The sequence below is a fragment of the Sinohyriopsis cumingii genome, chromosome 1 (assembly GCF_028554795.1).
Source record: "Sinohyriopsis cumingii isolate HCF-2022 chromosome 1, ASM2855479v2, whole genome shotgun sequence".
In the NCBI taxonomy this organism is placed as follows: Eukaryota; Metazoa; Mollusca; class Bivalvia; order Unionida; family Unionidae; genus Sinohyriopsis; species Sinohyriopsis cumingii.
In genome coordinates this window covers 184233616-184250047 of record NC_142961.1, presented here as the reverse complement: position 1 = coordinate 184250047, position 16432 = coordinate 184233616, and the positions used below count along the sequence as shown (strand labels likewise).

Below are 16432 nucleotides of genomic sequence, written 5' to 3'. Positions count from 1 at the left end.
ATAGACAACCTTGTTTTAGCATGTATTTAATGTGTTCTGTTCTAGTGACATCAGTGATGATTTCATACTTCATGCATGAAACAAATTAGTTACTTTTAGTGATGCTAACATGAACATTCACTTAACAAGACTCAGATATTATTTGTGATGCTGTACGGAATGAATTGTCAACAAGTGCACCTCAAGATAAAGCAAAATATAATACTGACATACACATGTTTGGTTTCATGTCAATGTACCTCTATTTCCAAGGATCTCAAGAAAACAACTGTTGTCAACTTAAGGATTTTAAATGCATTTTTACTGCAAATAATTCTCATCTACTCAAACTAAGGAATAAAGATTCACAAGACTCTAATTTCAATCTTGTATAGCTTTTACAGCTCTGCAATGGTATGATTTATCAGCATCTAATTCCTAGCAGTAAAATTAGCATTTAATGTCATGTACTATGAAACACCTAATGCACAAAATAATTGTACTATTAAAAATTACTAAACACTTGCACATGAGAATATATCCAACGAGTTCCTTATTAAAAAATTGTACAAGGGAAATTTTATAAATCTAATCGCATGGGTGTGGTTCAGTATGAAAAATATACAACTGAAGAATTGTATACCACTCCAGCAGTAACTTGCACACTCACTAATAGTGCGCTGTATGTTTCTGGCCCCCAGTGAGTGCGAGTTATCAAAGAAGTGGTGTGTTATGAAAAAATATTTTATGTGCACCTTAATTTAAACGAGAAATCTTTTGTCAACATTAAGAATAAATATGTACAGTTCTGTAGCTTTGTTCTGATAAGCAAAGTCCGCTTTTGCCCTCAATGTATCCACTTAACATTGTTATATCTTCTATATTCCTTACTGATTGCAGTTTGCTCTATCAAATGTTTCCCACTCAGACAATTCAGTTTGCATGCATATGGAATGAATTGACATAGCTTAACCAGAATGGTCAAAAGATTCTTTGGCTGTTTTTCTTATATTTGTATTGTATTTTTGAACTCAATATCATGTTATATGGATAAAGCACAATTTTGTTTATTTTTATCTCAAAAATCTAACTTTTGCAAAGAGGAATCTGACATCACACAAATTATGAGTGTCTGCATATACTGCAATAACTGTTTTATTGTTCATGATTTCCAATTGGCAGTATGACTAGCTCTCAAATACAGACTGATTTCAAGTAATCCTGTTATAAAACAAATAATGCTTGTGTCCAATTTATATTCTATGCTGGCTAGAGTTTGGGGGTAGGGCATCATCCTAGTAAAAATCTGGCTGTCCTAAAACTTTGTCCAAGTGTGCATGTGCTCTTACATCAGAAAAGTATACTTTATCACACAAATGACACTTGCTTCGCAATTACTGCAAAGCCATACTTAGGGCTTAAAATTACTTAATATAGAACACATTTTTCATTGCTTGTCTTATAAAATCATTTCAATTATTTGGTCTCTTAATAGCTTAAACTTTTAGGATATAAAATTTCATGATACATGTAGTCTTACCTTTAATTTCACTGATGCATGAATTTTCTGACACAAGACTTTCCTTTCTATTATCAAACAGGAATGGCATTGTAAGAAGAAATCAATATATGCATATACATACCTCTACTTTTTGAAACAATCAAGAGAATTAAGCACATTGCAATACGAGAAAATGGATTTTTTCTGGGCAGCAACTCTCCTCCAAGTCTGTAAATGAAAAAAAAAATTATCATGATAGTTATGACAATGATTATTATTATAGTTTTATTATTGCTACTGCAAGCATGGTTAGCATTTTTATGACCAGGATACTAGCCAAATCAATGCAGTTGTTATTTCCTATAGTTTCTTGCATGCACTTTGATAGTTAGTCCTTTGGTATTGTTATTATCTAAGTAAGATCAAGGTCAGGTTCCATTTCAAGCAATAGTAACGAATGTTCTGGATTTTGAAGTTACACAGAATTCTTACCTTCCCATTTTTAATCACTTTCATTGCTTTATGGTCATCCCTCTAGCCAGGTCATTTCCCCCCATATTTCTGTAACTGTTGTTGTTATCGTTATTGTTGTAGGGTTTAATGCCATTTTTCAGCACAAGATAACCTATACATGGCAGCTAGTATAACTGGTGGAGGGAGAATCCTAGAAAACCCCGAGAAGAACCACCGACCCACGTGAAACTACTGGCAGGCTTTCTCACATACCCATGTTAGCCGAGCCTGAGACTTGAACCCACGCAGACTGAGATCATTTCCAAATGCTGTGACCCTGATAGTCTACCTTTCTAACTTCTACTGTTCCTACTGTTTCTGCAGTATTACTTTACCAAGGAGTGTTGGATTTTGTCCAGCACCTTTACAGAGATGAGATCTCAACTAGCTTTTTTTCCAGCATTCCACATTATCATCATTAATATAGAACTCTGATGTATAGTCCTAGACTCCAGGTTTTTGTTTCAACACAATTCTCCAAGCTGATCAAGCATTTGTTTATACTGTCCTTCAAACTGGCATTAACTTTCTAGTCATTTTATTCAGATATTCAAGAATGAAGGGGGTGGGCAGTTAACAATGCATTTTGTTTGCCTAATAATTCAGACTGCTTCGACACTGATGTAGACTGAAACTATTTTTAGACTCTAATGTTTCCTCACACTTTAATATTTTCTCATCCTATCTTTTATATGATAATGTTCTATTCAATTTGTCAAAAGATATTATACCTTCCAAAAAGAAATTTTGTGTAAATTGATTGTGTACAACTATGAGGCTACCATGAACTGTGTAGCCACTATATTACAGTCCAAAAATTAATTTATTGTGCAGGAGGACTTGTCATGTTTCATACAAAATGAAAGTCATAGGATACTTCTGGGGTTTTTATGATCCCATCTGATGAATTTTATAAACTTGGCAATAATTCTACCACAGTATGTATCACATGCAAAAGCTTTATTTTTAACAGGTAAAAAAGACAAGACACTAAATGATGCATTAGGGACTATTTTGCCTGTTCATAGATGATTATTGTATTATTTGCTGACATTGTTGTGCATTAACAGATATTTGGCTTTCATTTTGTTATACAGTAAAACTTCAAAACCCACAGTCATGGAACAAAATATTAGTTGCTTTATGTACATGACCAGAATAAAGAGTTTTGATTAGCATTAAAAAGATGCAACTTGGACACCAAAAAGATGTGGCCAGTCTGCACAGGGAGCAGGGTTATAGAAGGCCAGGCAATCAGAATGCCTTGTGGCTTTTCTACTAAATTCCCATACTGCTGTCCACACTTTATAACTGATTCTACTGAAGGGAGACAGACTGCCATTTATCTTACCAGTAAATAGATCATTAACTTTTAAGCTTGGTACCTCAGCTGAACAGAGATTAATGCCTAACAGTCAATGATCCAAGCATTCTGACTTTTTGCACATTAATATATGTTTCAAATAGTTTTGGAGAGTTCACAATCATTTTTGTACTCATAAAAACATGTACAATGTGATATATTGGCATTGCCACAAAAATCTATAGTCCTAATGTTTTGTTCTTCAATCCAGTTGTTATCACAGCATATAAACTGATGTGATATATAACATATTTCTCACCCATGTGACAGAGAAATCTACTCGTTTTGCTAACCTTACTTTTCTTGTCTCAATCTAGTCATCTCAGACAAGGTGTCCACGTGCTCAGAACTACCTTTTTTTAAAAAAACCTTGTCGTCATCTGCTGTGCCTGACGTAGTTGTACTAAAATTAAACGACAACAACAGCAACAAATCTATAACAAAAACGTAGTAACTTCTTAAAGTAAATCCATCTTTGAGAACACACAATAAAAACCATTTCGAGAGAGAAAAAGACACAAACGCACACAATGTCGAACTTTTTGGTATTATGCTATTTCGTTCCACACAGCATGGTCAATTTTATCAATATGCAGGCCTAGCTCAGTACATTTTTCAGGTCAGTGTCATTAAATGACCTGAAAAATGTCTGTACTACAGATAGGATAAAATTCTAAAGACTATAGACCTATACATTTCATAGCCTCTCAACTCTCTTAACAACTACGGAACACTTAGTAACAGCTAGAAATGTGTTATATAAAACATGTTTTATTCTAGTTTTGTTAATCATCTCCACTGTGCCTCGGTTGAATCAAAAATATAACTACAATATTTAAAAACTAATAATGCACTTACCAGCCAGAAAGAATCATTTATCCATCAATACCATAATCCATAAGCAAATTTCACTGTAGCACTTGCCATATTTCCAGGACAGAAAAATAAATGTTCAAAGAATCAGTGAACTTGAAAGTTTAGCACATGGTTATCCACTACAGTCCGTTTTTGGAGGGTCTATTATACAAGGGGTAAATTTAAAATCAATATTAAGGACAATACAAGTATGTCACACAGTTTCACCTCCTCCAAAGAAAAAACTAGTTATATACGATAGTGACACAGATCTCTAAATACCCATGAATAATCTGAAGAAAGATGTTACTCTTCGTTACAGCTTGTACTAAGTATAACTACAGTAGAGCCGAGTAGCCAATATCGTTTTATTATTTACAATATAACTTTTCAAAATTGGAACTGGTGAAAATAAAACAGTTTCTTGTAATAAATAATAATTATTTATTGTCAATTTCATATAACATCCATATATTAAATGTGATAATACGTCATTATTATGCAACGTTTTATGTTGCTATTTTTCTTTGCTCACGTGTATAAACTGTGTACTTCAGACACAATGGTCACACCAGAGCCCTCATTAACATATTTATATTCATGCGCCGCATGTAAACATTGAATGTGAACACTAGTGCAGAATTCTTTTTAATTTAAAGGAAAATATTGGGGGAGAAAAATATTCTATGTTGGGGTTTGGACCGAGACAAGGATCCCAGTCACGGGTTTATATTATATGTCTCCCCACTCAGGCAAGCCTCGTGGGGAGACAAATAATATAAACCCGTGACTGAGATTTCCTTGTCTCGGTCCTAACCCCAACATAGATTCTATATGTATTATTATACCCGTAACCACTTCCAGTTTCTAATATTCACAAGACACAATATAATTCAGAACAGTTATCAAATTCACATAACAAAATCTCTGTATCTTGCAGGCTTATTTATTAGACATCCACTCCTTGTTCAAATCCCTCCTGTCTTGTTTTGCTCATAGATGACTAATAGCATCTTGTCATTCAGGCTCCTTGATGACTATTGGCATCTTGTCATTCAGGCTCATTAATGACTATTAGCATCTTGTCATTCAGGCTCATTGATGACTTGGCATCTTGTCATTCAGGCTCATTGATGACTATTGGAATCTTGTCATCCAGGCTCACTGACGACTATTAGCATCTTGTCATTCAGGCTCATAGATACTAATGGCACCTTGTCATTCAAGTTCACTGATGACTATTGGCATCTTGTCATTCAGGCTCTTTGATGACTACTGGCATTTTGTCATTCAATTCAGTGACCTCCTTTTTAGTATCCTCGTATGTATCATAATCTCTGGTAATGTCTCTTGTTTATAACAGATGACTTTGGTTACTCCTGTATAGAGCACCATCCTGGGTTTCACATCTTACAACCTTGGAGTACTACTTTTTCTGATGACTACAGCTGGTTCCCCAAGATCTTGTCTTCTGATTCTAACTTTGCCTCCAAAAGTCAGATCTGGATGCTCTTTAGCAGTTCTGTCATACTGTTTCTTTTCCTGATTTTTCTTTCCACCCAGTTTCCACTTAGGGTTTCTTTCTTTTATAATGTGTGGATGTAGATATATGTTGGTAGTAGGTAAAGTCAATCGAAGTCTTCAACTCATCAGTATTTGTGCTGGAGATCCTATATCATTAATTGGTGTATTTCAGTACTCCAACAGTGTTTTATCTACCCATGCATCATGCGTCAAATACGCAAACCTTTCCAATCTGACGTACAAAATCTGTTGCCGGTATGTAAATTGACGCACCTAAATGTTGTTTCACTGATCAACACAAAACAAAGATTTGGTCTAACTACTTTAATGGCTAGGTCTCAACTCTCCCAAACAGAGAAAACGTGCACACCAGTTTCTTACATTAATGTTATCATAAGACACAGTAATAACTTAGTGTAGAGCATGGAGTTGACCTTATGTGACCTGTACCTGTTGGATCATTTGTAGAAACAGGATGTTAGAATCGTACATTACCACACCAAAGAAAGAGTCAGAAAATAAACACGTGGTTTTAAATGATTCTCGTGAGAAACTATTATTTATTGCATACCCTTGTCACACAATGAAACAACAATTTCCATTCGCTCAATTGTATGCCTTACGTTGTTCCAAGATACAGTCAGCGTTTGACTGAAAATGGCATAAAGGCATAAAAAATTAAAATAAATCTGAAACAAATTATCTTCCGAACCCCATTTACGACCGACCAATGATAAGTGTAATGTTATTGAACCAGTGGAGCAATCATCATCCTAAGATGAGATAACAGTTACTCATAAGATAAAACAATTTTATGCAGCAATGGTTGAAAACATACAGCTGGCTACATTTTCAAAAAGAAGTCAAGTCGACTATCTGTCCAGAACAGGGATCTTAACCACCTTTAGGAATCGGCTTTGGATTGAGAAACAGAAGTCTGATGCTTATCAAGATTGATGAGGAAGACAGAAGTACCTTAAATTTTGAGGAAGCTTTGAAGATTTTTGTTGTTGTTGTTGTTGTTGTAGGGTCTAACGCTATTTTTCACCAAAAGATAGGCTACACATGGCAGCCAGTATAACTGGCTAAGGAAGAACCTTGGAAAACACCAGGAAGAACCACCAACCCACGAGAAGCTACTGGCAGGCTTTCTCACATAGCCACGTTAGCCGAGCCTGAGACTCAAACCCATGAAGATACAGGTGAGATGGCGGTGATCTGGAACAGTAAGTGCTTTAGATTCCTTGGCCACTCGGGGCCCCAAGCTTTGCTGAATTGGAAGAAAACAAAAGAGAGAAGAATCTATGAACTTAAAAACATGAAATGATTTGTTAAATTGTGAACAGTTTACTGAGTCAGAGTTACATACAGAAGACTTACTCACTGAAAACAAGGCATGTTGTGTGGGATAAGCTCTTCTCTGCCTGCTGGTCAGATTAATACATTCTAGTCACTACTACCTAGTGTAATGTTTTCTTGTATAAAAATATTTAGAAAACATGCCATGGCTTTAGTTACATTATATAACTAATATTTTTGTCGTGTATTTAAACAATATAAAAAAATTTTAAACTAATGAAGACTGATCATCGGCATGAATAAGACTCATAGGTTTTGATTTCGACTCACAGTTTTTTGCCCTGATGAGTCAAATGACTTACATGAAGCCATCTGTAGATAAAAGACTGCTCCAATATCAATAAGTATGAATCTTTTCCATCTCTCTTTGCCTTATTGATAATTCCTTTTGACAGTTCGAATGGTTCTTTCTGCTAAACCATTAAACTGTGGATACTTGGGACTTGATGTAGTGTGTTTGAATCCCTTGGTTTTTGCAAACTGACCATATTCTTTTGAGGAGAACTGTGGTCCATTATCAGTCCTTACTTCTCGTGTTATTCCATGTCTTTCAAAAACTGACTTTGTGATTATAGTGCTTGCTCGTGTATTTTCTAACTTGGCAAATTCAAAATATCTGGAGCAACAGTCTACTATCAAGACATAGTTGTAATTATTTGACATAAATAAATCTCTTCCAACCATTTCCCATGGTGCAGTAGGTTGTGTAGACAACAATGGTTCTTTTTTATTTGACTTTCTGTATTCCTGGCAAGTAGAACAAATTCAGTACTATGTCTGCAATCTTCGCATTCATGCCAGGCCAATACATAATGTCTCTTGCTCTTTGCTTTGTCTTCTCAATGCCCATATTACTTTTGTGCAACTCTTAGCATTTCTTTCTGAAGAACATCTGGAATTACAATCTTCTCTCCTTTTATAACTAATCTGTCCATTTCTGAAAGTTCATCTCCACAGTTCCAGAAATTTCTTATTTCAAACGGTACCATACGATTATCATTTGGCCATCCCTTTTGAATCATTTCTCGTAATTTGGTCATTTTATTATCATGTTTAGTTCCATTCTTTATTGCTTCTAACTGTGTATCTGTAATCTTTATATTTGACATGATCATGTGCACATATCACTCAATTTCACTATCCATGTTCATCTCAGATGTGTTGGTCTGCCTGTATGCTCTTGACAAAGTACAGTCGAACCCACTTATCTCGACCTCGGTTAACTCGCCAACCCTATTAAGTCGACGTTTTTGAAGTGGAACCGCCAAATTCTCTCTTTGTCTTAGCATTTTCTCATCGGTTATGTCGATTCTTTTATGTCGCCGAACCCTAATATCTCGAGCACAAAAGAAGGCCAAATTTGCCACTTAATGTCGGTTATCTCGATCCCCATGACCAATCGCTGGCTTTTGAAAATGTTAGTTATCGATGCCACTTCACCATCTCACTACCGTATTTTTGCGTATATAAGACGCGTCTTATACAAAGTTTTACGTACCCCTCACCCAGGGTGCGTCTTATATTAGTGGGCATCTTATCTAAGTATTTTTTAACACAAACGAACAGTACAGTGTGTGATATTGAAGGACGATTATTGCGGTCGATATTCACGTTTCATGATTTTCATTCCTAGTTGTATAAACAATTGGGTAAGTGTTCAGTAATTACCCACGTGTACCAATCCAATGCATGGCCTGGGATCATCCTGGGCTTCGCCAATGTCGCAAATTGCGATTTTTTTCCCTTTATTGGCGACAAAAATGTCCCATCTGGCGATTTTTTTGGCGACAGACTTTTTGGTTATTTAATTTGTACAAACAATCATGGATTTGGACTGGATAAATTAAAAGGGAGAACGAAAGGAAGCCACAAACTTGACTAAGCAATGCATTGGAATCAATCAGTACACAAATGATCCTTTGTTTGTATCGACAACCCCATCTTAGCAGTGCATTGTTACATCATAATCTGCTTATGCTGACATCTGGGCCGAGTACTGTATGCTGTGACAGTCAATCATGCTACCGTACTATACCTACAACTGGCTGACTTCTGAAGACGCGAATAGAACAGATAAAATTAATGGAATGGCTAATCCTTCTGCTACAGAAAATTCGATGGTATGGTTCTTTTGTAGGAGATGAAACTGTTTTAGACAGCACAAATAATATTGAAGCATTTGTTTTCAAGCAGACTGTTAAAGGCAAAAAGCAACAAAGCATTTTAGACTTTGTAAAGAAACCATAGTAACCGCGTGTACGATACTTTTCAGAGCTGTGTCAGAGTGAAATGACTCGCGAATTTAATTTTGACACTGGTTAGCTTTTTGTAAAAACGAACTACACCCCGCACGTTTTTTGTGATTTTGTGAGCGATCTTTGTGTTTGCAATGTTGGAGAATATAATAAAGGTTTGTATCAAGAATTGACGGTGGTTTGTATTGTATACTGGTAAATCTCTGCTGTTAGTTGGTGCACATATGCCTTTTGTTGTTAGCAAACATGTATGTACATTTTTATAGCATGCCGATAGCTTCATCAAACAAATCGCGGCAACGCTGTTGTGTAAAAAAACCTCCAAAAACACGTGCATGTACATTCTCATTTATTAACGCACATCATGTACATAAAGAAATTTCAAGCACATGTTAATATATTGCCGCCATATTGGTTTTCGTTTATCTTGATCATCGGTTATCTCAACGCTTTTTGGCAAACCCCTAGGCTGGCGATATAACCGGGTTCAACTATATTGGCTACAATTAACTCTTTTCCTGGACAATATGTTAAGTCAGAACGGTACTTCTGCAATACTAAAAGCATTCTCTTAAGTCTAGGTGGTGGGGCAGATAGAGATTTCTTGAGGATTAATTCCAAAGGTTTATGATTCAATTCAAATTGTACCTGATGACCATAAGTATACTGATTAAATCTTTCAAGACCAAATAACACAGCAACAGGTTCTTTTTTATCTGTGCATACCTTGTTTCTGCATCTATCAAAGACCTATATGCAAATGCTACTGATTTGCCTGACTGTATTAACACTGCTCCAAGTCCTGATTTTGATGCATCACAACTAACAATGACAGGCTTCTTAATATCGAAGTATTTCAACACATGTTCTTTGCTTAGAATCTTTTTTATCTCTTCATATGCATGTTTCTGTGCAGTTTCCCCAAACAAATTCTGAGTTCACTTTTCAAAAGTGTTCTTGATTGGCTCTGTAACTGTAGACATATTTGGGATCAATTTCACTAGGTAGCTGACTGTACCCAGTAATCTTTTAATTCCTTTCTTGTCTGTCGGAGCAGGCATTTCTGTGATTGCTATTATTTTTTCTGGGTCAGGTTTAATACCTGATGATGTCAATATGTGTCCCACATAGCAAACTTCTGTTAGTCCAAATTGGTATTTTTTCAAATTCAGTGTCAGATTTATTTCCTGGCATCCCTTTAAAACATTTTTCTGTTTTCCATCATGATCTTCCTTTAAAGTTCCCCAAACAATTATGTCATTAATATCAGTCTCCACCCCAAACAAGTCCTTAAAACACTGTGCCATGCGTTTCTGAAACACTTCTAGAGCAGATTTAATACCAAAAGGCATTCTCAGGTAGCAGTATCTACCAAACGGGGTGTTAAATGTCAATAACTGGCTTTCCTCATCCAGAGGTATTTGCCATTAACCATGATTGGCATTTAGTTTGAAGAAAACCTTAGCTCCAGCCATCCTTGTGGTTATATTTTCAACTGTAGGAAGTTGATATGTTCTCACTTGATAGCTTGATTCAAATTTCTTGGATCTAGACAAATTCATAGTTTTCCCGACTTGGGTTTTCCAACATCTACCAATTCTCTTGGTTCATCTATCTTTCGTATTACATTTTTCCATTCCATCTCTTCCAAAGTTGATTTAAGTGTTTCTTGTGAAGCTGTAGGAACCTTCCATGATGGATTGATGGCAGGTTTCACACTTTTGTCAACTGCGACATTATATTTTTGTTTCAGGCATCCTAGACCCTTGAACACACTTGGAATTTCTTTCATGATACGATTGCCCTTATTCCTGTGAACATTGCAAACTACTTGTATTAAGTGCAAATCTTGAGATGCTTTGAACCCAAGAATAGGCGGTTGGTTTGTTTTTGTGATATAAAAATCAAGTTTTTGATTCATGCAGTTTAATTTGCAATTGCAAATGACAATTAGTTTGTCACCAGTGTAGCTTGTGAGACAGGTCATGGTTCGTTTTACTTCAACATTGTCAATGTTCATTGTTTCAAAAATGTGATTTGGAATGGTGCTTACTTGCGAGCCAGTATCAATTTTAAATCTGACATCAGTACCATGAAGAGTCAGATCATAGCATTCTTTGTCAATGATTTCAGTGTTTGTCTTTGTCACTGTTCCTACAAAAGATGTTTGTTCCTTTTCACTGGAGTATTCTTGCATACCATGCACCCGTTTTTTCTTGCAGCATTTCAGAAAATGATGCTGTTTTCTACATGTCTAGCAAGTTTTTCCATAGGCTGGACACCTACCTTTTCTATTCATTTGCCACATTTACCACAGTTGAATAATCTGAAGTCTGATTTCATACATAACTTTCCGCTTTCTTTGGTTATGCCATTTTCTTTTCTTTTTTCTTCATGTTCACACCATGAACTTCTGATGCAGCTGCTTCATTTGCATATTTTGAATCTGCTTTTTGGATTCTTCATCTGCTCTGCAAATAGCCAGTGCTTTTTGTAATGTCAGCTGATGTTCTGGTAAAAGTCTTTACTTTAACTTTTTCAGAATTAGTCCCACAGACAATTCTATCTCTAATCATTTCATCCTGTAGAATTTCAAATTTGCAGTTCTTTTGCAATCACTTTAAGTTCAGTTACATATTGGTCAATGGTTTCATTCTTTTGTTGGAGTCTTGTATTGAATATGTGCCTTTCTACTGTAATGTTCTGCTTGGGACTGCAATAGTCCTCAAATTTCTTGATAAGTGGAACAATTATTTCAGCTTCAAATGTAAATTGTTGTAAAACTGTCTCTACCATCCTGACCAATAATATCTACGAAAAAACTGAATTTTTCTTTGTCTTCTTTATCTGCAAGTGCAAGATCTAAGTAAAACTGCATAGTCTGCTTCCACCCCCTCCAAGTTTATGCTAGATATTGGGAATTAAAGTCCATTTCAGGTGGCTGATTGAGTTTTTCCATGTCACAATTAACACATAAACTTGTGCATCCAAATTTCAGTATTGTTAGAGAGATAAACTTCTTAAAGGTATAAATCCAAGCTATTCCAAAATTTTCATTTCTGACACCATGTTATGTTTTGCTAAATGAAACAAAACATGGTTTGGTCTAGTACATGTACTAATATTAGTACCTTTCTTCCTATCTCGTGGACGGGGTACTAACATAAGCATATACGTGTCAATGGAGCAAGCCGGGTGTGATTCACACCCAGAGCTCTTTTAGTCTAATATCAACAATTTGAACATATTCCTTGAATAAATGAAATAAATTGTGTAGTCCTCTTATTTAATACCAGAAGTATAGAAAATCATTGTAGAAATAGTTGTAAAATCTCGTTTACCTTTTTTATCTGATATTTTTGTTTAGATCGTCCTCGATATTAGTTCAAATAATGATTACTTCCGTTCTCAGTCTCGTTTGTTTGTGTGCCATATAAGGACATTGAGGCCTTATTTGGAAAAGTAAACAAATCGTAGTAAAAATATGGCATGGTTGGAGTCAGAAATTCTGCGCATTAAAAGTAAATACGGTTTATCTGCAACTCTGACATTCCACCAAGAAGCCATTATTTGCCACATGAGTGATAATAACATAGTGTAGAATATCCAAATATGGTCTGGCAAGCCTTATGTAGAAAAGGGGTCACAGCGAGAGTCTCGCTTTATGTCATGGTGGACAGTGTGGTTAGTGTAACCATGCCAATTTATTTTATCGATAATAACATAGCGTAGAATATCCAAATATGGTCTGGCAAGCCTTTAGTAGAAAAGGGGTCACAGCGAGAGTCTCACTTTATGTCATGGTGGACACATGTGGTTAGTGTAACCATGCCAATTTATTTTATCGTGTAAGGGCTTAATAAATTCAAAATAAGCCAAACTTCTTTCACAACATGATTATACTTATGTTGCAGATTTCTACACTGTTTGTTTTTTCTGACTTTAGTGATGATTTTTTTTGCTCCATTACATGATATGGGATCAGTTCGTAGCCTCAAGCACAACAAATCAAGCTGAGGCTACGACATCATAGCCAGGTTTGGTCAAACTACTTTAATGGCTAGATTACAACTGACTCAAAACAGAGAAAACACATGCAAACTAGTTTTTCATGCTAATGTTATCATAAGGCATATAGGGTTACAACTGAGTGAGAGCCTGGAACTGACCTTAGGTGACCTGTAACTGTCAGACCATTTGTAGCAACAGAATATTAATACCATATATTACCATACAAGCCGGATCCCAACACTCCACTAGATTCGACTTCAGCCTGATGGAGTCCCGTAGAAAGACTTTGTAACCATAATGGTGAAAATAAAGGTTAATTCACCAGATTCAATTCATGCGATGGTCATCTGAGAGTTATGAGTTGGTACGTTACTGTATTTTGAATGCATGGAGTTGAATGCCTGAGCTAAATATCTGTACCAAATTTATTATGATATGCAAAATGCAACTTGAAATATCAGCGTTGATTCTTAAATAGGTCGCGCAAGAAAGGAGAGAAGTGCCCTTGTATTACTGTATGACTTAGTCAAATTGTATTCAACGGTATGAGCCCCGCTGTCTTCCCGCTATAATAACAGCGGCCTAGTCATACATGTAAGACCTCGGCAGTGATATTATGTTTTGGGTTTTAAAACAAAAATAACATGTGCTATGTCATAGATTGTAGGTCTAACAGCTGCCTCGAAGTAAAACTGCCAACACTCACACCAGGGCCACACAATTTTGGCAAATATGGCATCAGTTAAATTAGAATTTCCAGTGTGTTTTCTATCATTTGAATTGTAGTACTTGTCTATATATTATTGCATTTAATATTTTTAAATCAGCACTTTAAGTTACGGTCAGATGCCTATCAATGTAAGCTACTGATTGACCCATTTGATAAAATTAGACTTTCGAAATAGGTGCATGAGGTCGTGAGAAATGTGGGGCACTAATCAAGGATAGGCATAGCTACGATGTCGTAGCCTCAACATGATTTGTTGTGGTTGAGGCTACTAACTGATCCCATATCTTGTAATGAAGCACAAAAAAATCATCCCTACAATCAGAAAAACTGTGTAGAAATCTACTACATAAGTATAATCATGGTGTGAAAGAAGTTTGGCTTATTTTGAATTATTAAGCCCTTACACGATAAAATAAATTGGCACAGTTACACTAATAGGACACATGGTACTAATTATACGGAAGAACTGTGAACCAGTCTAGAAATGGGTGAACAAATAATAGAGTATTTACAGGTTTGGTGGTCCATAATTGGTTAATAATGAAAATTAAAATTTTAGTAAAAATATCTTTTGAGAGCTTATCCTATATGTAAATTTTAAAAAATATAGACAAATTTTGACTGATGCAATTTAAGTATTTTTCAGGCTTGACTCAGAAGTACTCAATAATGAAAGTAGCACCTGATTCATAGTGCAGAATCAATAACATGTGTTTCATGCACATGTAGATAAACAAAATGCCATGGCTCATATGGTGTTCTCCACACATAAGCTTGCACCAAGGTTAGATGTGCATGGAGAATTATAGGTCTTATCATCAGCACCCAGAAATTTTAAGTTATTGAATTTTGAATATGATAGTGTTTCCATATGTTTACTATTGGAGTTGAATTAGTACCGTGAGTCCACTAACCACACCGTGTCCGCCATGACACATAACGCGAGACTCTCGCCGTGACCCCTTTTCTACCTAAGGCTTGCCAGACCATATTTGGATGTTCTACGCTACGTTATTATCAATCAAGTGGCGAATAATGGCTTCTTGGTGGAATGTCAGAGTTGCAGATAAACCGTATTTACTTTTAATGCGCAGAATTTCTGACTCAAACTGCGCCATATTTTTACAACGATTTGTTTACGTTTCCAAAAAAGGCGTCAATGTCCTTATATGGCACACAAACAAATGAGGCGGAGAACGTAGTAATCATTATTTGAACTAATATGGTGGACGATCTAAACGAAAATATCACATAAAAGAGGTAAACGAGATTTTACAACTATTTCTATATGATTTTCGATACTTCCGGTATTAGATAACAGGACTACTCAATTTATTTCAGTATATGCAAGAAATATGTCCAAATTGTTGATATTAGGCTAAAAGAACACCGGGTGTGAATCACACCCGGATTGCTCCATTGACACGTATATGCTCATGTTAGTACTCTGTCCACAAGGTAGGAGTAAGGGTACTAATATTAGTACTATAATCCGTTGTTTTCACGTGACGTCACAAAACGTGTGTACTTCCATATCTGCCATTTTCGGTCCCCAGCCCCGCAAACTGGCACCTAATAGAATTGTTCTTCCCGCATAATTACGAAGGCACTTCTCATTTTGTGCGTAAGAATATAATAATACATCACATTATGTTCTGCCTGTCAACCGCATGAGACCGAGTGCGTGACTTTTCTACTTGTTTTCCTCATGTAAAACATTTAAATTTCAACCATCTGTGTTATTCTATCATAAACAATGAGATCGCTTTATAAACAAACGCATACACAAATGGATACACAAACAAGTAGAAACATGTAATGATTTTCAATTTTCGTGGGAAGAAATCAATCATTTGGTTATTGTTCAAGTTAAAAAGCTAACTGTTAATGTATAATTTCGTATTTCTAAAAGCATTTCAGGAATACTTCGCTTTGACATTCAACAAAAAGTCATGATCCGTTAGGCATGTGTTTAGTTTGAATACACTGAAGATGAAACTTCTCTGAATGGTTATAGCTTTCATTCAATATCATCATACGTACATCATCTCCACCACAAATACAATTATCTGACCATACTAATTAAATTGGTTTGTCAGCTGTCTTTGGCACAAACACCTGTTGACGCGAAAAGTATTTGTACATAAAAGTTCTAGCATAAAACACATACAATGAAATTTTAATTCGTAACTGATAATGTATCTCGAAAATCATTGTCCGGAAATACTCTTTCAAAATGACAAGCTTAGTGATATGGTATGAAACACTTTAAGAATGTCAATATTGTCTGTCTGTAAAAAAAATAATAACTGCATTTCTATTTGATAGCAATATGCACGATT

The 16432-nt window shown here is 35.6% G+C and overlaps 1 protein-coding gene across 1 annotated transcript in view; it reads right to left on the bottom strand.

Moving 5' to 3' along the window:
• LOC149808519 (uncharacterized) overlaps window positions 1-16432 on the bottom strand; it is a 99263-nt gene that overhangs the window by 56059 nt on the left and 26772 nt on the right. Inside the window, exon 2 of the mRNA XM_089978388.1 lies at window positions 1623-1708. Within this exon, the coding sequence (XP_089834514.1) occupies window positions 1623-1708 (86 nt within the window). The remainder of the gene's footprint in view (window positions 1-1622; window positions 1709-16432) is intronic.